Genomic DNA, 22,415 nt, shown 5'->3' with positions numbered 1-22,415 from the left:
GAGATGACATGCAGACAGTCCTTGTCAGTAGAGGGAATTTAGTTTATTAAAGACATAAGTTTTAGATCCATCACATTTGACTCAAGTAGTGTGCTAAAGTAACCAAACATTGATACTTACCAGCACAGTTCATGTTAGGAAGTCTTCAAAACTTTTCAGCACATGACAGGACAAGTCATCTTTTTCTTACGACCCAAGGTTTACTATCATTTTCTATAGCATAGCATGAAACTCATGTTGCCATTACTCATCAAAGGATTTTCCAAAACAGCTCATCCTGGCAGTGAAATGCTGCATAACTGCTTTTTCCAATTATATTTCTGAAACAAAATTCCTGTTTGTTTAAAATTATTTTCCTTAAACAAACAAACAAAACCCTACTAAAAAAACAGCCAGAGATAAATACTTCTAGACAGTAAATCCATAATGCTGTGTTGAGAGATGGTCCCCTTTCTCCCCCTTTACCCTATGTGCTTTCACTTTGTGTTCATTTGTGGAAATGGGTGTAAGAATGCTTTGTTATCTGTCAGTGTAGTAAGTCTCAAAAGGTATTTCATTATTAGAAAATATTCTGTAAAGTTGTTTTGCTGTTCAGGAAGATTTCTGTATCAATATATTAATAGAAATTGTGTACATCATGGTGTCTTCTTGCAATTACCCTACTTTTTCTAACTTCCCTGTTGCCCTGGGAACAGAACTGACAGTTTCCTACAGTTGTACCACAGATTTTGCACTGAGACCTCAACTTGATGGACTTGTATCTGCTAACCAACCTACAAATGTAGTATGTATTCATAATTGAATATGTATCTACATATATTTATATACATCTAAATATATGTGTAACTTTTGTTTGCTTGGCCTGTGAAAAAGTGAGATGTCCTTGACAAAGGTTGACATAGGATTACATAGGGTAGTATTAATGATTGGCATGTGCTTTACAGACATCTTGTTTATAATCTTACATGATGCATTCATACGAGAGAACACACCCTCATGGGGGGGTTTTTGTGTTACTTATGCTAAGATTCTAATTGTTGGGTTTTATCTCCTGAATAATTTATTCTGTATCAGCCACACTTTTCTGTTGTTACTTCTGCATGTAAATGAAGTTCTAGTATGGGTTATTTTACGTATAATGACTTGAGATCTGTACTGGCTTTGTCTGGGATAAAGTTAACTTTCTTCACAGTAGCTGGTATAAGGCTATGTTTTGGATTTCCTGAAAACAGTGTTGATAACACAGGGATGTTTTAGTTGTTGCTGAACAGTGCTTGCTTACATGGTGTCAAGGCCTTTTCTGCTTCTTACACTGCCATACCAGCAAGCAGGCTGGGGGTGCACACAGTAAGTTGGAAGGGAACACATCCAGGAGAGCTGACCCCAACTGACCAGAGAGATATGCCATTCTCAGCAAAAAAATGGAGAAAGTTTGCCAGGGCAGCAGCTGGGGACTGGCTGGGCATTTGTCGGCTGGTGGTGAGTAGTTGGGGTTTTTTTGCATAATTTGTTTTTCTTGGTTTTGTCTTTCTTGTCTTTGCTTTTCTTGGTTTCGTTTTGGTTTTTTACATATTAAATTGTATTTATTTCAACCCACAAGTTTTCTTACATCTACTCTTCTTATTCTCTCCCCTGTCCCACTGCAGGGAAGTGAGTGAGTGGCTGTGTGACATTAAACAACAACAGTCCTTTTTGGCACCCAGTGTGGGGCTTGAAGGTTTTGAGATAACAGATATGACCACAGCATGTTAGAGGAAACTTACAATTATGTGTTTAACAGTTGCTGGCCACAATGTTGATTTACTTGGCACTGGTTTACTGGATCAATGCCATGCTCCCCTTTTTTTGCTGTTAATAATTTGTTAAAGGCTGTATTTGACTTGCCACTTGCTGTACTGGCACTTGGCTGTGTGTTGCCTGAAGAACTATGATAAAAGCATTGGCCTTGACTCTCATCTAGTATTTGGGCCCTGCATTGCTGCCTTCCCTTTACTTCAGGAACCAACTCATGAAGACAATTAACAAATATACTTTTTCTCTTTTCTCCTCTGAGAACCAATCAATGGAGGGAGTGAAGGGCACTTTCCCCTTTTCCTGCAGGGTAGATGTTTTCTCCCTTTTTACTACAATTCTTCAGTATCTTGAGCATCCTTAGGAAACTGAAATACTCCTATTAACATGTTTCAAGAACATATTTCTAGCTTTTCCTAAGGTTAACCAACTATTTAGGAATATCACATAAAGGTATGTCCCAAGGCAGTATGGTTATGGGCACCAAGGCACGTGTGAGAATATGGGCAGATACCTAGAAGCATTGTCATTTCTGATTGTCTGGGACTTCACCCCTGAAAAAGTGCAGGATCTTGATGAAGTGATAGAATGATTGAAAAAAGGATGCCCTGGCTATGCCAGAGAAACAATTTATCACCCTATGCTGGGGCTTGACATATGCTCACCGAGCACTATTCAGCACCCTCAAGGGGAAGAGGAGGTTATCTGGATCTGAAGACGTACAAACGGGGGAGGCCCATACAAACCAGGGACCCAACCCTCAACTATATCAGTTGCACCGATAGTCAAGAAGAAACAATGAAAGCAGAAGTCAACTCATTAGTAAGGGAGGAAGAAGCTTTTCCTGAGAGAGGGGAAGAGACAGGGATCATAAGCAAGTCAGACACCACCTGATCACTAAGTGAGCTGTGAGATAAGCAGAAACATTCCAGCCATCATCCAGGTGAGCAAATTATCAGCTGGTTTCTCCAAAGCTGGCATACTGGTGCCAGTAGTCAGGAATTAGAAGGTCCTGAGTGATCACCATAGCCAGATGGAGCTCAAAGTCATGGACTAAATGAACTCAAGAGACATTTACAGGGGTGGCCCATAGACTAAGGGAATTATATCTGTGACACACATCTGTAGTGTCTTATACATGAAACGATATAGATATTAATTAGCTAAAGCCAAGCTGTCTAAAAACAATTGCTTGCCTACCTTACCTTGGTTTCTTGTATTTTTTCTGTAGCTACTATATAATAATTGTATAGTTTTTTTTCTTTATGTATGACAGTATTATAATCTATTTCTCTGTTTTTTACTAAAAATATTTTGGCTTCTCTTGAGTGGTTATACTTAATTTGTTCTTGAAGCTTTAAAAATTTCAATATGCATTAAACATGCACAGGCAAGATTTTTAATATGAGCACAGTTTCAGAAAATTTGGAGAGAACAACTTTCTTGCATACTTCACCAGCAGATACTATATTGTTTTGTTTAATTTTTTGGGTCATTATTATGATCCAGGTTTTTTATCTACCCATCATACTGGCTGGCAGAGGTTATAGATTTAAATAGATAGCATTGCTTATGGAAGTGCTTCAGTGTGAGCATGACTAGCTCTCCTGCGGGCCAATCAGTATGCACAGGGTGGCCAATAAATTAGCATCAGTTTAACTCAATAAGTGATAATATGGCTTCCTTCCCCAGAGGATAGTATTCTCTGTAGCATACTGTGAGTAGGTAGTGTATTGCAGAAAGAAAACTGCATGTACTGCAGAGGAGAAGGGGTAAAGTCACAGGAGGCAAGTTGGGCTTAAGGCAAGTAGCGATGAGGGGGTGTACAGATGAATCAGGAAACTGGGCCTCTCATACATGTGCTACAAAAGTCTTTTTTCAAGAAGCTGAGCATGCTTTAGCTTACTGTTGCCATAGTTACAGATACAGCAGCATCTTGTAATGTGGTCTTGGGGGTCTTTGCTGGTAGTTTTCAGGATGCACATGGTAAACATAATGTTAAATCCAACCATAATGTTATAAATATTTTTCATATAGTATTTAAATAAATTTAATCATTTAAAATTGTATTTAGACAAATCTGGCTCTTAATGAAAACACCTAGACTAGTAACTCAGGAAAGCTTTTTTCTAATATCCAGTTTCTTTTATCTTTTTTTGGCTTTGCGAGAAGACTTATTTTTAGTACTCAGAAGATGTGTAAGTCACTCTCTGTCATGAAGACTTTGGAGAAGCTAATGTTCTGTCATTTTTGTGAAATGAAAAATGTATTTATTTGTGCTCAGACTAGGAGTCATGCAGCTTCTTGGACAAAGGGCAGAAAAACTGGAAACACTAGGCAGATAATGACTACAGTTGTCTCTGATATTTGTAGAAGTGACCTCTTTAACACCTTTAAAATATTTTGATGGAGGCTTTTTCCTTTCTGAAGTATTATATTAAATGCATAATGAGTTATTTAAAAGCCAGTTAGACTCCAAATATCTTTTGGTCTTGACACAATAAATTAATGTAAGGTATACCTATTGATTAGGTAGTATTTCCCTTTTAAGTTAACTGTAATAGATAATGGGTATTTTGCTAGCATTTTCTGTTTAAGGAGGAGCTTTATAATTTATTTTCTCTATGCAAAACTCATAATTATTTTTTCTACGAGAACAAGGTGTAATAGATACCAGTAAAGTACCTTGGGAATGCTACACCCTGCTTAATTGATACCTGTTGTGAATGATGAAAAAGAACCAAAAGCTTTACTAGCTGCATGGTTGTTTTGCTGTTTGGTTTACACTATAAAAGATTAGCTAGCTGGAAAGAGAGAAAAGAGGAGGCCAAAGGGATTTAGGTAAATAATCTTTCATCATGAATCCTTAGAGTATCTTTCTCTTTGTATGCATGGGCTGATTCGGCTGCTAGTTTGATCAAGCTTGAGGGTTTGGATGACGATCTTAGCTACAACTGCATGGCACTTGAAGGGATACCATACATTTTAAAGCCAACATCTGGGTGGAGAAACTTACTTTCTGTCTTGTGTTGACATGTCTGTGATTTCTTGCCCCAAATACTGGATAATGCAGCCACAGAGTGCAGGTTTGCTGCATCCAGTTTAATAAAACATTGCATTAATTTAGCCAACGCATGCCTGGTTTTAAATTACCTTTTTTGTTTGTTCCTTTAAACTTTGTGTCTCTCAGTCCTGTTAGGTTCATTGACACTGGATACCTGAACAGCAAGTGTAGCTTCCTGGGATGGGTTTTGTAGCTAGTGCTATATAATCCTTTTTATGTTTGTCTCTGTGATACCAGACTGCCAAAAATGTCAATGTTTGACTCGGCAAATTAAGATGGGGGACATGGAAATTGTGAACAAAATTGACAGAACTGCAGATGATAGACACTTATGTTCCAAAATAAATATTCTTTTAGGTTAGTTTAGTTTTCATTTAATATTTTAAGAAATGGTATGAGGTTTAACCAGCTTTACACAGACATAATTTTCAAATTAATGAAAATGAGACATCAGATTTTTTCAAGTGTATCAGGAAAAACAGATGTCTACCAGTCTAGAACAGTTATCAAACTATATACAAACTATGTGCTGGTAACCACTGAATAAGTAAGTTCAAGCTGGTGTTTAGAGATAAGTTCCCAAGGACGTACAGATAACTAAAAAAAGAACCTTAGTTAAGCAAAACTTTAATTCTTGCTCATCCTGTAACTTGGAGAACTCTGAATGTTGTGTGGGGAGAGACAAGTCCAGAGCTGTATGTGATTTAGTGAAGCTTTAGTAGTCACCTTAACCACAGTAATCAATAACAAGGCACATAAGTGGACAAACACCTTTAATAATTGGTCTAATACAATGGAAGAATTATCAACACAGAACTATCTAGACTTTTAAAAGGCCTGTGACAAGAAAGAAAATTTCTGTTCAGCAGCAGCCTGTTGAAGTGGGTTTTTTTTCAGATTGCTTAAAACGTTTTTCTCCATCACCGTTGATGGATCCTTGTTCTGCATCCATAATTTGAAACAGTCAGATATTTTCTCATCACACTGTGCTAGTAGACAGTAAAAATATGTAATAAAGTTTTGAAACAATTTATTTAAATGTGCCTAGAGTAGTTAAGTGACTGGGTTGGTTATTTTTTTTTTTATTACTTATTTACTTGAGAGATAAACTAGGGGAGGTTGACACCCTACACTAAAATTGATTGATACCTGTTTTAGAAATACTGATAACTCTGACCCATAGGAACTGAAATAGAAATGCAGGAATGCACCAGCTGGTAAAGAATGAGGCAGCAATTTGTTGGCCAAGAGCTGTGTTGTTAAAACTCAGCACTAGATGATTAACTTGCCCTGCAGATCTGTTAGGGATGACTCCCAACCAATAGTAAAATATGCTTATTACAATATGCTTGTAGAAAAACATTTTACCTAAAAATACACAGCTGATTTGGATTATAGATTATTATAATTAAATAATTACCATACTGAATTTTGGTACATGGCTAGGAAGCAGAGGTCAAAACTTGATGATATTTGTTACCAACTGGGAGAGAATAAGTCTGTTCAGCTTCTTAGTTAAATCAACTGGTAAAATCTAGAAGCTTAAAAAAGAAATTTACTATTTGGATGCAAAGTTATGACTGCAAGAGAGGAAATGCTTTTCATAGAATCATAGAGTGGTTTGGGTTGGAAGGGACCTTAAAGGCCATCTAGTTCACACCCCCCCTGCCATGGGCAGGGACACCTTCCACTAGCCCAGGTTGCTCCAAGCCCCATCCAGCCTGGCCTTGAACATTGCCAGGGAGGGGGCAGCCACAGCTTCTCTGGGCAACCTGTGCCAGTGTCTCACCACCCTCACAGTAAAGAATTTCTTCCTTATATCTCATCTTTCAGTTCCACTTTCAGTTTAAAACTGTTACCCCTCATCCTATCACTACATTCCCTGATAGAGTCCCTCCCCATCTTTCCTGTAGGACCCCTTTCAGTACTGGAAGGCCACTGTAACATCTCCCTGGAGTCTTCTCCAGGCTGAACAACCCCAACTCTCTCAGACTGTCCTCATAAGGAAGATGCTCCAGCCCCCCGATCATCTTCATGGCTCTTCACTGAACCCTCTCAAGCAGGTCTTATGTAGGGGGCCCCAGAGCTGGACACAGTACTGCAGGTGGGGTCTCACAAGAATGGAGGGGGGGGGGGGAAATCTGACAATTTGACAAACTGAGGATAATGATGAAATACTGGCAGTCAAACACCAGATTTTTAAGTGGAAAGAAGAGGAAATAAAAACTGAAGTACAGAAAATTGCTAAGAAATTTAAGATATTGATTGGAAAAAATATACCTCATACATTATGATATTAAGACATTTTGCTGAAATACTAGCTGCAATATAGCCTAATTACTACACAGGTGGTCAAAAGTTAAATTTTTAAGTGTGGAGATATGTTCAAAGTGGATATGTTCTATCTTTAGTAACAGTGACAAAACCATGTTATTGCAGGAAGATAATTTCATAGGTCCATTATAATCTAACATAAGTTTATTTCTATCAGGTATTTGGTATCTACAGGCCTGAAAACTGAAACAGAGCATAGTAAGAGTTGACCGAAAGGTGCTGGCCTGCTACTGTTCCTTCACAAGAGATCAATGAGCACAAACTTTGGAATAACTTTCATATTGTCCCAATATTGAGAGAAGGCATGTGGGGTGATGACATGCTTGTTGTCACAGTACTGGTGTGAAACACCACACTGGGAGTTGCAAGAGCAAAGAAATAAAATAGGCTTATACAGGAGAAGAGATCTGGTCAAACAGCTATCCTCCTCCTTTGCAGAAATTACAAATTTAGATATTATTTTGTAGTTCATTGACTCTGTGCGATAGGAAATTAATTTGACAAAATTAAACTTGAGACCAAGAAGGAAAGGGAAGGTTGTATTTTTTAATCTTTTACTTTTTTTTTTTTTTTTTACAGGGGGAGGGGGGTGGCTTTTGTTTTGATTATTAAACTACCTTTATCCCAACCCACCAGTTATTGCACTTTTACCATTCTGATTCTCTTCCCATGCCACTGGGTGGGGGATGAGCTGCTGGCTGAGGTTAAACCACAACATCCTTCAGCTATTACAATGTGACTTAGTCTTGCTCACCTCATCCCCCATAAACCATAGGGAAGTTTGCTACCTGTTGTTTGTGTTTTCTCATGAAGGTATCTTTACGGCTACAGCCTTTCTTCCTGCTGGGATAACAAGGAGCAGACTAGCACATACAGTGTGCTGCAACCCTGCTACCATCCTCCCCTTATCAGACCTGAGGCCTTCTGCTGACAAGACAAGCTGCTGTGGCCTTATCAGAGCTCAGGCCTCCTGGTCTTGATGTAAACAGCACATTCCTCAGTGTTGACCAGTTTAATTGCTGTTAATCACGTCTTTGGTTATCAATTCATGCTGTTCCTTCAACCAGTGCTGCTGCTTCTCATTCTTTCACATAAAAAATTCCCACTCATTTCATTCAAACCAATTTTAATGTTTCTGTTTCAGGTCCCCGCAGCATCACGCAATAGCTCGATATGAGTGGGCCATTATAACAGAGTGTATGTCCAAATGCTGAAGTGCAGCCTGGCAAGTGCCTTTAGAGACCACTGATGGAAAATACTTCCCAAAAGTATTCATGTCATAGTGGTATATTCAATGTTTTCACTGGTGTGCCAGAAATAAATTTAGAACCCTGCCAGTTTAATTTGCATGAAAACTAAGGTTCAATCTCTCAGATTGTAATTGCTTCAAACCAGGACCTTTAAATATAGGATGCTAGTGTTATCACCTACAAAGTCATACTTCTAGGAACAAGAAATTAAAATTAAATGTACACATTGCCTCTTGGAAAATAGCACCAGTGAAAAGGATTTAAGGATTTCTCTGAACATAGAGCTTCCTATAAGCAAACTCCTAATGTAATTCTGTGGTGAAGAGGACTGATGCAGAAAGTGAATGTAAACAGAATGTACCATGGTGGTTTTACACCCTGCCCTACACCACCTGTGAAACCACTCTGATACTGGGCAGACACTGGGGCTAAGGTTTTAAAATGCTGAACTGAAGCATTTATGCAAGAGTCACAAAAAATCAAGGAATAGAGGAAAATCTTATATAGTAGGAGATCTGGGGAACAGTGTTGTGACTTACGAAGTTGAAAATTTAGAAGGGTTGTACAGTACAAAAGCAATCTTGCCAGAGAGCATAGTGGATCCTGCAAGGCTTTTTTCATGTGGTTAAGGAAGACGTAACAGAGATTAGATGTTGAAGCTAGGCAAATTCAGATTAGAAATTCAAATCAGGCTCTTAATCCCCATTAACCACTAAATTGAACGCTATGGATGTGTTCTGGGTGTCTTCTGTCTGATATTCTTTACAGCAAGGGGATGTTATTTATTTAATTACTTATTTCAGGTGTAGGTAACCTGTGGTACAAAGCTCAGGCTGTGTGCATTAGTTCAGAGCTAATGGTCCCTCTTAGGTCTAAATACTGAAGCCAAAATTTGAAAAATAGTATGAAATTATTAGCTGTCTTAAGCTAATGTTAATTACTATTAACTTGTTCTGTTTCATGGCTATTTTATAACAACATTCTAGAAAAACAGACGCATGTAGTCTCTAACACAATAATTTTAGGAAGTGGTCTTATTGTTGACTGGGTATTCATTCAGGACAGTGTGTTGTTCCTTATCAAAAAAAAAATGTGTTCAGCTACCAGATTTCAGCCAGGTGTTAGTTACAGCAGTAGCTTGTACTGCAAGCACTAGGGAAGCAGTTGACAAGCAAGTATATGCTAGTACTTCTTCTGTTTGAAGCTATTTGAAATGCTTGTAAGTGAAGAAATGCCTGGGGTGCTCATTTGAGAGAAAGGTGTCGTGTGTGAATGACCTAGAACTTCAGTCTTGTTCTTTCCCTCTGCCTCCACCTTTCAGGTAGCAGTGAGAAAGTGACTTTTTTTTAATCTCAATTTTGGGTGGTACCTACCAGTTTCTACAACAGTTAAACCATTTGGTCCATGCTGTATGAAAGTTGGGTTTTGTCTAATCCTGTTAAAAGAAATAAGGCCCTGGGTTGGAATTCTTAGATCCTGGAATTCCTCGATCCAATATCATACCTGAGGTGTCTTGTGTCCTAATCTGTCATTTCAAAACTGTTCTGACTTCATATAACCTTTTGATGGTGCACTGGGAACAGCTATAGGCTTAAACCTTTTCCTGTTTCTTGGCTGGCAGCTGTTCTTGGTCAGGTTACAGATAACTGACTGGGGCTCTACTAAAAATTGAGTTAATTAAAATTAATAGGCACATGAAAAATTCCACAATATATTTTGTGGTCCTCTTCACATGTAAAAGTCATTTATTGATCTGTGGTCCTCCTGGAGCTTATAAGTCTTTCATTTCAGCTTTTTTTCCCTTTTCCTTTTATCAAATTGCAAGTCACCTACATATGATTAAATTTCATTGGAGTTATTGGTCAAACAGTTAAATGATAGAAAGCCTTTCAATTCAACCTGGTTCAACTCCCTTTTCTTAATCTACTTGTCTTATTTGTCTATTTTAATTAATTTGGATTCCTTCGAATTAAGATATTAATACACATCAGCTTGACTCTATCCTTAGCTAATTATATCACTATATGTTAATTAAGACATGAACAGATCTCCTTTTTTCCTAGCAGGATGTGTTATACAGTTGTTGAAACTCTTCCCCAATTTCTCGTTGAAATTCTTGCCCAAAACCTACACTAAAGTGTCCTTTACCTTTTCGTATGTATCGTATGCAATTTATATGTATAATTGTAATCAGAACCATTTTTCAGATCCCGTATTTAACAATACCTGATATATATTTAACAATAACTGATATATATTTTATTTATTTATTGGTGATATAAGAAGGGAAAATCTTAGGTTAAGCTGCAGTGTCATTCAGCTTCCTGACTTTGCCTCAAGGCCTAACTTCTCCCTTAGTGAAATCTTGATGCTTCACTAGGAGAACCAGGCCACTAAATAAAAAATAAATTAAAAATTGTCTGTATTTTACCATCTCTATTCCTTCTGTCTGTCCTGATTACAAAATATGTCAGGCTACTGTAAAAAAAAAATATTTACAACAATAAAAGTTAAATAGGTAGTTAAATAGCACCTCTCTGTCCCAAATAATTTAAAAAACAATTCATATGATTTCAGCTTCACCCCGATACAAAATGCGGCAACACCTGTTAGGAGGATGTGGCAATGGTTTCATAATGTACAACTGCATTGCACAACATCAGGAGTGAAAAATAGATGTTTGATTGTAAGAAGGGAGAAGTCAGGCACAGTATATCCTTTCTGCCAGGACTAACCTTTCAACCTGACTTTTGTGCCAGTTAATTTTCAGCTGTCTGGCTGCTGAGATACTGTTGGTGCTTGCTTCTGTCTGTACTGTAGCTTCCTTTAGATAAGGTCTCCCTTTAGGGAGGCTGCTCGCTGGTCTTTCTCCTCACCAGTTCATCTGCAAGGCCCTGTCTGAACACTCCTCTTCAGCCATTCTCCATTCTCTTCAGGCCCGGTGGCCTTGTTGTCTTCCCTGCAAATAAGCCATGTAGCCAAAGTCCTTCACTGTGTTCAGTTCCTCTTTCATAACACGTGTCAGCACCGTTGAGGCTTGGAAAATAGCCATGGTCAGCATCAGACAGAACATCGCCTTGATCATCATTCCATTGTCCCAGTTCAGCTCAATATGTTTAAGGTGAGCCAGACACAAATATTTTGAACTGTGCACTGTACAAAGATGTCTTAAATCTCATTACAATACAACCTTACCAGGGTTGTCTTGCACCAGAGATTGGTCTTCCTGCTCGTTAATGACCCCACGCAAAAAGGTGGCATGTCATTGAGAATCTTTGGTGGGGCAGCATCCATATCTGTACAAAGTTTCTGAAGATACAGGATTTTTTCTGTAGTGGGCAATGTTTGTCCTATGAAAAATCTGTGGTCTCAGCTGAGTACAATTAGATGCCTTTTCTGGAAGGTTTTGCAGGGCTTTAGAGAAGGTCATCACAGGTTACTGGTTGGAGTATTGGAAGTATCAGGCAGATACCCAGCATCAGATGTTCCCAAATGAACTATAAAGGAAAACTCAGCATGAATACTAACAAAACCAGCTACAGCTGGAAAGCCTCATTAGGAGTTCCTCTTATCTGATAAAAGAAAGAAAAGGAAGCTGTCGTAGCAGGACACAAAACCAAGAACTTCTTGTCTCCAGGAACTGTGAGTGAATGGATGTGGGAGCAAGAGGATGATACCATGTTTCTTGACCATGTTTTCTCATCTACTTTTAGAAAAAAAAGATAAAAAAGAATAAAATTAATCTTTTTCAATAAAAGCATTAATATATCTGTGGATACCTCTTACACCAATAAGTATTAGAGAGGTTGTAATAAATAAGCAACTTGATTTTATCAGAAAAAAAGGTTACAAAGTACAAAGCTATTCGGTATGTACACCATAATGAACCAAGTATTCCTGTTTCTTCTTTTCTGCTTGGACAGACTTGATTTTTTTTACCAAAAGACATGTATTACTGCAGCAGTAGCAGAACCTGGTAAAGAAAGTATTTCTGATCAATATTGCATTTTTAAAAAGGAAGATAACAATGTACTAGAAACTGGTATTCACAAAGAAGTACCTTCTAATAATAGTATACAAGCTTCACATATATATATAACAAAAGTATCTAAGTTTTACTCAAGTACTGAAACAGGTAAATGTGGGCTCTGCTCTAGTACCTGCTTCAGCTGAAGCATCTGCAGTTCTGGAGGGATAAGCCTGGGTTAACTTCTTATGCACAAACTGATTCTCAACCACTCCTGTTCAAGTGATTTGTGTAACTTATGCTATATTTGTTCTCTGAAAAATTATTTTATAGCCTCTTACTAAAATTCTCATGTCTTAAGGATTTTCCATAACAACAAGCCCTTCCATTTTAGGCTACTTTTTTTAGAGCTTTTACCTGTAACTAGGTAAGAGTGTTTTAAAGAGCTTTGCTCTCAACCAGATATAACTGCTTGTTTATGTAAGAAAGCACTATTTTACAGGCTAATCTGTTCCACATCAATTTCCAAAGAAAAAAATAGATCAATTTATTCTTGCATGCCTTTTTTTTTTTTTTTTTCTCCTTTTCAACATAGATTGTAGGTACATATTGCTCTGCACTGGTTTTACATCATGAGGGACTGTTTCCATTATAGAAGATGTTTCTTTTATATATAGTGTATCTGTTGTATAGGTTGAGCAATTTGAAATCTTTTAAAGGAAAGATTTTCATGTAGCATGTGTGTGGGATCTCAAGACTTCCAATGTGCTAACTCCATGATCTCATTATAAGAAGACTTAGACAATTCTGAATGCAAGGTATCACCATATTATATAGCATTCTTAGAGTAAAGAAGTATAAAGTTTTCTGTGTGAAAATCTGATTAATATCTACAAAGGTTCATAACTTACGTTTTTACAGGCAGAAAACTGTGTGGGAAATTTAGAGGTGTCAGTGGGTCAATAGCAAAGAAATAATTAAATTTTTAATACCTGCTTTCAACCATTGGGCCTGTTACCCTCTGATTATATAACAGCTCTTTCTGTAAAACTTGCTCATTTATAAAAATTTGCAATAGAAAAATAAATACAAACTCTGCAGACTTTGACAGTTAAGAGCGTAGTGAAAATTAACTATTGATCAATATAGTGGGCAAGACACAACCTTTGATTAAACAGCATAATATTTTTAAACAATTTTATTTCTTGTTTAGCTAACTGCAGGTGTTTGAATAGGTCTTGAATAAGTTTCAATAAGTCTTCTGAAACTTCAGCTATATCTTCAAATGTCTTTTTTAGCATTGGATAATCAGCATTCTGAAAATGTGACATCTGTAACAAGAAAAAAAACATTATATACGGCTGTCATGGTTGTATTTGGTGTTTATATTTGATTTAATTGGACATTCCTCCCATCACAAAACAGTAAGTGAATTATGAGTGGCAGAATTTGGTTTACTTTTCAGTATCATATTTGGGGGGGGTATTTAAACAATTATAAACATGTTTGTGATCCTTACCTTTTCCACAAAGAACAGCCATGCTTACCAGAAGAACTGGAGACTGCAAGACCTCAGTCACACATTACACCCTTAATCCTTCTTCCCATCACAACCTTCCGTCAACAACAGTTTCAGGCAGGAGGTTGAGAGATGGAGATGATTCCCAGAGAGATGATTCCCAGTCTTGTGGGAGAAGGAGGGATCAGAGATGAAGCAGAAAGTAGACCACCCCACTGGAGGAAAAGGACCTGCTTCCCCACATTGCTGTTCTTTAAAACAGTAGCTCAGATATAGATATCAAGATGCTTTCTGACTAGAGCTGCTAAAAAGTGAGTATTTTCATTCACTCTTTGCAGGATAGGTTTCAGTACCAAAACTGCAGGCAAATTAATTACAGAATTAAAATCTCTGTATTACTGATGATACTTCTCTGACGAGGACAGTGCTAGAAGGCCATACACAAACTTTTTTGCATGTAGATTGTCAATTATCTTTCATTCAGTTGTTGGGACCTCCATGAGCCACTTCTGACAAATGGAATATATTTGAACACATAAGAAAAATACACACTTAAAAAAACCCAAATGGCTGGGTGTATTCCAATGATGAGTATATACAGAGCAGGAAGAAGTCCTACTGTTTTGAGCAGCACTTGGTAAACTCCCAGGATTATCTTTTGGCCTGACCTGAAAATACAGGAAAGTGCTTCTTGTTTTCTACTTCTCTCTCTGGTTCTTCTCAGAAGACTACAAACTCCTGTTTCTTGGAAAACTCATTATGTTGAGGGAAGCAGCAAGTAACCCAGCAACAGGTTACGCTGACATACAGCACTAGGTTATCTACATGCCGCAGTTTCAGTTTATGAAAGATATTATGTAATTTTAGGTGGTTTATGTACTGTTGTATTGTAACCTTACCTTTGTACTGAATGCATTTTACTCCAATGTCTTTGCAAGAATCTGTTGGGTTTGGATTCTTTCTTTCTTTCTTTCTTTCTCTTTCTTTCTTTCTTTCTTTCTTTCTTTCTGTCTTTCTGTCTGTCTTTCTGTCTTTCTTTCTGTCTTTCTGTCTTTCTGTCTTTCTGTCTTTCTGTCTTTCTGTCTTTCTTTCTGTCTTTCTGTCTTTCTTTCTGTCTTTCTGTCTTTCTGTCTTTCTTTCTTTCTGTCTTTCTCTCCAACTCCCTTAAAGGGAAAATGTGCTGAGCTACTATCAGGAAGTGCAAGCAAATCCAAATAATAGCAAATCCTGGGCTTTTCAAGCCTAAGCAGGTAAGGGGGCAGCCCTGTTTTAAAAGCTAAATGAACAAAGTAATTGAATTGCATTGTGCTGCTTACTGGGAATCAGTTTCTCAAGAGAGTGCCAAGAACAAAGAAAATAAAAATATAACTGCATATGTCAGTAGTTACACTTTTTTTTTCTAATTTGGACAAGTATAAAAAAAAAAAAAAAGGAGGCCATCTAGAGAAGGTTAGAGGTGCTACTAGAAAAGACCAAAGAGAAGTAGAGAGGCAGAGAAGCCCTCAGAGATACCACAGTGTGTATCTGATGCTTTTGTTGCTTCATGAACTAATCCATATTGTCCAGTGCCATCTCAGTATTTCTTGCTGCCATAGGCCAAACTCCATTTTGCAGAAGTGGGGGTCCAGGCAAGGGCCTGAGAGTGCAAAAGGGGAAGCAGGAGGGGTGAAAGGGGTTTGGAGGCTGGGAGACACTTCACAAGGGAAAATGATGTAGTGGATTTGGGGTGGTTGTTCACAGCCAATGAAGGACCTGGGAGGTCTCAAATGAATTTTCACTGAGGCTGTGGGCAACAAGAGCTTCTCTCTTTCTAAGCACCTCATTGACTACCTACCCAGTTTATCGAGATGCAGATGTTCCTGTGCCTCTCTCAGATCCTACTCCCCTTCAATGTGGACCTCCACCATGAAACCCTTTCCTACACTACACTGTCCCTTCCACCCAACCTCTCCTCTCACCAACCCCTCAAAACACAGTGGGCTGAATTAATCCCATTGAATCCTGGATGCTTGGATCTTCCAGTAGCAAGAAAATGGACCAAGATTTCTAACATGAAATATGAAAATTGACTTTATAGCAACTTCACAAGACAGCAGCAAGATAAATTAATCTATTGAAACTTTATTACATATTAAATTCTGTCAGATACTACTGCTAAAGTTTTAATTTAAATTTGAGTGAGATACAGTAGAGCTACAGGTAAGTGAAAGAAGAAAGCTTTGTATTCTATGGTAAAAATGCGAGAGTCTGTGTAAATAAGGTGAAAATCCATTTCAGGAGGGATGAGTCCATTTGCAGACTTCTAACAGAGCTAGATGTTGTCAGCTCTTGGTCTCCAGTTGTGGAATTTCAACACCAGAAAATGCATCTCTAGAAAACTATATGGTCTTGTCCTATTACCTGAACTCAAAATATGTTATTTCCACTGTGGACATTGATGTCATCCGAAGTCATGTATATTTTGTAGCAGTACTGCCTTTCCCACCCCAAAAATGATGTACAAAGTCAAAGGATATTTTCGCTTGAAAATGAGTGTGTCCAATCTTATAAAATGATTTATTTGAAGGTTGAAGAAAAGTATGCATCTGTGTGAGCTGGCACGGGAAGGATGCAGGAACAACCACAAAACCACAGATGAAATGCAAGATTAAATTTATTCTTGTTACCGCACAACCCATGGGATCTCCTCAGCAACACCCAGGTGGAGGCACACAAGTGGGGACACGGGTACTGCAGAGCTCAGTCCTTGCTAGCCACTAAGAAGAGAGGAAAAAAAATCTCAAACCTACTGCTTTCACCTGTATATATCAGGGATTTTTGCAGGCATACTTTTCCACTGCGCTTTGATCTTTCCCACAGCAGGGCAGGAATCTCAAGGATGTTCGATAAGGTGCCTCTGAGTCTCTCACAGGCCTATGTTATCTAAATGTAGACATTCTACCCATCAGGCACACAGGGCTAAGCAACAATTAGTGTGATATATGTGTTTTTCAGCACCTCCACTGCAAGTCACTTGAGTGTGTTTACAATCCTCGTTGCCAACCTTCCATTGCATTCCCATAGCATCACTTATAAATAATCACCTAAGGATGTCCACAAGTTAAATACAAATAACACTTCAGTTCCTAAATCTTGGGTCAGTTTAATTCCAGTCTTTTAACATGTGCTCGAGTCAAAACACAGACTGCTTAAGGGATGACACTTGTACTTATGTTGTCCAGTCAGCAATGTGATTCATTCTGTAGGGCTGGTTGTGTAAACTGGCAAGATAATCTAGTCAGCCCTAGCAGCTGCTGTGCTGCTGACACTGATGTGCTGTCCTTAAGAAAAGTTGCAAGTATGGTTTGTCTGAAAACATGTTAGTGATGAAACTTCAGCAGACACAATGCAATGAAAAGCTAAAAAGTTCACTCGAAAACATCAGGTCTCACGACGTGAACCTGAAGTTTCAGAAGAATATCAGTGCGGAAGTACAAAGAAAACCAAGTATTGATGGCCGGGTGCTTTCAGTATGCTTTGAACAGCATTCAACAAACTTGTACTGCCTTAGGTGAGAGAGGGTGATACTGTGTGTCAGGCAAATTCAAATCTAATATGAAGACAGGCAGAGGTACATAATTCAGAATAAAAAGAGCTTTCACCACCCAATGAAAGGCTTGAATCCTAGCTGGGTGCAGGATACTTCTACCTTTGTTGTTACCATTTTCCCTTAAATATGGTTGCATGCCTCGAAGGTACATGTGTCTCTGTAGTAGAAAGGGATACATAAAGGCTTTGCTTTGAATCGGGAACACTTTTGCTCTGCCCTACTTCTCTTACCAGCTGCCCTTAATACTTACGCTAACACTCCTAATTGTCTACCCCACATACCTGCTGGGAGTGCCCTCGCTTGGCAGGCGAGAATCTCCCAGCCACAGAGACAGGTTGCACAAGGTCTGAAAGTAACTCAGCAGCAAAACTGGGATTTACTATGTGTGTTTCTGTTCTCCCGGTCTCATGCCTGATGTATTGCACAGGGGTAACACGGTGTGTGCTCTCTGTGTTTATTGATTGCAGAGCGTGGTACAAAGGTTAAGGATGAAGGCTGAACCCACAAAGGCATTTCAAGGCTGGAAGGGAAGGTCACATCTCTAAGTCCATAATCAAGATCTTTAACAACTCCTTGCAACTGTCAGCTAACTCTGGTTTCTGTACAGACCTGCACTTCCAGAACTGAAGTTCCCTATTAAATCCAGGCTTTTCACAAAACACTGTACCTTCAGATTCCATGAGGGAAAAACTGTGGAGGAAAAAAGCAGCAAAAGTGTTGTCATGGTGGTGATGGATATAAAGAGGAAGTGGACAAGGGGTAAATCTCATTTAGTGGGAACACCCTTTGCTCCTTGTGGTGGATTGCATTTATTTTTGACAGATGTCTGTGTGGGGCTTGATTTCCTTACTGGCAATCCATCCTGTGCTCTCCTCACCAATAAAAATACAAGAGAATGTAACTGGCGCTTTGGTGAAGAAAACATTATCAAACACAGTAAGCAAACCAGAAATAAAATACTCTGAATTACTGACCACAAGTTATGTTTTCAGAAAAAAAAACAAACCAAAAAAACCCAAAAAACCACACACCACTTTTTGGCAGAATCGACTTCACAATGTATTGTGTACCATTAACTCATTAGGTCTACATCCACTATGCCAACTTTGCATGTTGCCACAGGCACTGTTAATGAGCCAAAGGTTTTTGTCATCAGCTCCAGGTAAATAAAGTTTACTTAGTTATTTTATTTATGTACAGGTCTCTGCTCTAATTCCCACTCCCCTGCTTCCCCCTCCACCCCCACACTCAGTGTGTGTACAGACAGACCTGCCTGAGAAGCCAAGTCCCTTTTGGGCCACAGAACATGAACTCTTTTCCTTTTTCTGGGGAGGAAGACCTGCCGAATGCTGCTGAGCCGGACTGGCAGGCTGAGTTAGTAGAAAACTTCCCTTTCTCTGTATGTCCTTGGTCTGGTTTAGCAAACTGGTGAAGTAGCAAGCCCACATGTTCTGGGGCCAAAGTTGATCTTTGCATAGAAATTAAGTGAGCGTCTCAAATACCAAACATAGTGTCACTTATGGAAGTGCACAGCACCTGGCAGCTGTATTGCCAGCGTTGAATGCAGCTGAACTGCTGTAGACCCTTTCTCAGAGACCCCTGGTGCCCTTCCTCCCTGTGGTCCCCATCTCCTACAGACCATCCCACCAATTATTTGCTCTGCTAGCAAACCATGTCTTCAAGAAACGAAATGAGACACAGTGCTGTGTAAAAGGTCACAGTAAACAAATTCTGGTTTCTTTGTCATCTGAACATTTGTGGGTTTAGAGAGATGCCTCAGTTACACTAGAAAGTGCATCTCCTCTGTGGAAGACTTTTGTATGCACCAGCTGACTCACTAATCACCCTTTTCCTCAGATTCCCTATCTGGGATCTGGGGATGAACTTTTCTTGAAAGGCTGCATTATCTTGGGAGTAGTACTGGGAAGTAACTAGTGTTAGTGTTTGGCTACTACCATTGTAAAGGCCAAATAAATTGTGGTTATAGAGCAAAATCCATTAGTCTTTATTCATACTGGAATTAACGTGCACCTAAAGCAGTTTCAGCATCCCACCCAATACTAGCTGTCCCATGAAGAGTTGCACACCCTTGCAATTTCTTTATGCATATTATCATTTTTCCAATCAAAAATATTGAGTCAAAAACTTCTATTAAGATTAATAAAATACACATATACTCAACAAACAGGTAATTTGCCTTTTTATTTTGTTTTGATTTTAAGAAACTTCAATATTAATTCAGGATATTAGTCCTTAAATAACAAATAGTTTTTATCAAGTTTTCCATATTATGGATTCACCTCACCAGTTTCTTTGAAATGATCATGTTTTTCCTACCTAGGAGACACAAGGAAACAATCTTACCAACTTCCCTACAACCTTTAACTGGGTGATAGTTTGTGGCATTTAACTAATGACAGAGTAAGATACCCATTAATTAAAAGTTTCACTCATACAGCCAAACAGTTGGTGCTAGAATATAGTCTTGGAATAATGTGTCATTTTAACCTGCACAGTTTACAGAAATCACATACTGTACTTTCTAATCACCAACTGTGGTTTATACGTAATTATTCAGTTATGTTGCCTGAGTTTTCTATTGTACCTTGAAAATGCACTCGTGTGAGTTCAGAGCTGTGTAGAAGAAAGCAGAATTACATGTTTGTCTTTGCTGACTATTTAACAGCCCTGCTGTGCTCTGAGCTCTCCTAGAAAGTGTGCCTCGCTAGGAAACTCAAATTCTCTAAGAACAAATTCTGTCCCTCCGATGAATACAACCACAAAATAGCCCCACAGAGGTCAACCTCATGGCATTGGCTTACTAAATGAAAGCAGAATCTAATCCACATCAGAATTATTTGTGAGGGAATTGTGTGGACCTTTATCTCTCTCTCTGTGGGGCAAGTTAAAACATTTGTGCTCATCAGGGTGATTTCTTTACTATTATTGTTAGGAGATTTCTGTAATTATTTTTTTTTTAATTATTTTTGGTTTAAGAGAGACCTTGAATATGGAAAGATAACATTAGTGGAAGCCAAGATGATCTAACTACTCTGTTTATCTCAAAATGCTGAGAGAACAGGTGTTTTTATTTTAAATTTTGCTTCTTACTTGTATGTCTCTTTCTAGGAAATCATCAAAGGCCTATTTGTTTCCACCAAATGCATGGTGGTATATAAGATGTGCTTGGGAACAAACTGAAGCTCCCGTTCACCTCTGTTTATGCAAGAGGAAGAGACCAAATGACCAAATATTAGGGGAAGAAATCACACCTTTCATTTCATACTTTAACTGTTCAAAAATGGTTGTAGTGCCTCAATTATTTCTGTATAGAAATGAACTATCAGTGATTTCAGCATTCTTTGCTGCATTACAAACTGCTTGTCTTGCTGGAGTAACCATAATAGAGAAATGCAACACTTCCTGTGCTGTGCAGCCATATATATATATACATACATACACATACACACACACATATATCTCACAGAGCAGTAATATATGACTAACATCAGCTGTGACAGTGGAACTTATACAGCAAGATTTGTGTTTCTTACAGGACTATGTGCTGTAAATATGGCTATAACTACACACTCGTTCGTTACCTAAAGAATTTATTCATAAATGTTAACAGTCGGGAGTATGAGTAACTGATAAGAAGAAGGTAGAGCTCTTTTGAGCAGATTACCCTCATATAAACACACGGTTTAAGAGATCTCTGTTCAGCTGTAGCTCTACATCACAGTCAGAGCAGCCTTCTTTAGCACCTGAAGTACTGACTGTAGATATTCCACACTGCAATATATTGCAGTGCTTCTTTGATTTGTACCTAAGAAGAAAGCAGCCTGTTCAGCAGCTGGGTAATTATTAAGTGCACACTGTAGGAGATGCCATCAGATTGATTGCATAAACCACACACCAGCATAACACTTCAGCAAGGCTCAAAGAAGGGTTTTATTCTTCTTGCAGATTTTTTTTTTTTTTTTGGCAACACCTACTAGTATTTTTATGTTTCCTCATTCTGAGTAGATTCAAGTCTTAGTATGGTGCAGCTTCCCCAGTTCTCTCTTCTCATGGCCTTGCACTCTGGCTGTTCTCACACAAAACATCTCATCACGTATGTGTCACATGTATCACATATAATTCAGTGAGGTGCAGGCATGAAATGCACATCGTGATATATTGATCAGCATCCTCCCAGCTTTCCCTGTAGTTTGGTGGCTGCTGCAGACAGACCGAAGTGATGAGTGAACTGGGTTTCAGAAGCAGACTCACAGAATGGTTTGGGCTGGGAGGGACCTTAAAGATCATCTAGTTCCACCCCCTGCCATGGGCAGGGACACCTTCCACTAGCCCAGGTTGCTCAAAGCCCCGTCCAGCCTGGCCTGGAACACTGCCAGGGAGGGGGCAGCCACAGCTTCTATGGGCAACTTCTGCGAAGCAGCGGTTCATGCAAGCCGCAGGTCAGACATCGTTAGAAACCGAGCGCCAGGCGGCAAACTGGTGTTTTCTCTTGCGTTTGGCAGCAGCAGGTGGGAGAAGCTCCGTCTCCCTGGCTGAAGGGAGGGCAGGAGGCAGAAGGCTGCCCTCCCCACAGCAGGTAGATCCTCACTAAACACTCACTAAGTGTTTTCCATCGTGTCGTTTTCAACAGAGGGTCGACGTGTGGCGTTAGTGTTGCCCAGCGCTCAGTTTAGCCTGTAGCCTTGGCTCTCTGCTTTCTCCTTGGAGACAGAGAAAAACCCGGGACTCTAACGGAGAGTTACACCCCTCGGTCAAAAGCCGGCGGTGGGAGGCGGAAGGGGCCGGGACCGGTTCCCAAACCCTTCTCGACGCGCCGCGCTAACGCAGCCCGGGCCGGAACCGGCGGGTGAAGGGCGGGCGAGCCCCGCACTGCCCTCCCG

At 39.1% G+C, this 22,415-nt stretch overlaps 1 protein-coding gene across 1 annotated transcript in view; it reads left to right on the top strand.

The window, feature by feature from the left end:
- Positions 1–21,961: 21,961 nt before the first annotated feature.
- Positions 21,962–22,415, top strand: part of SLC15A1 (solute carrier family 15 member 1) — a 24,759-nt gene continuing 24,305 nt past the window's right edge. The window contains exon 1 of the mRNA XM_026845641.1: positions 21,962–22,043. Within this exon, the coding sequence (XP_026701442.1) occupies positions 21,962–22,043 (82 nt within the window). The remainder of the gene's footprint in view (positions 22,044–22,415) is intronic.

Source organism: Athene cunicularia, assembly GCF_003259725.1.
Source record: "Athene cunicularia isolate RWA chromosome 1 unlocalized genomic scaffold, athCun1 chr1_part1, whole genome shotgun sequence".
In the NCBI taxonomy this organism is placed as follows: domain Eukaryota; kingdom Metazoa; phylum Chordata; class Aves; order Strigiformes; family Strigidae; genus Athene; species Athene cunicularia.
This window is presented reverse-complemented; position numbering and strand designations above follow the sequence as displayed.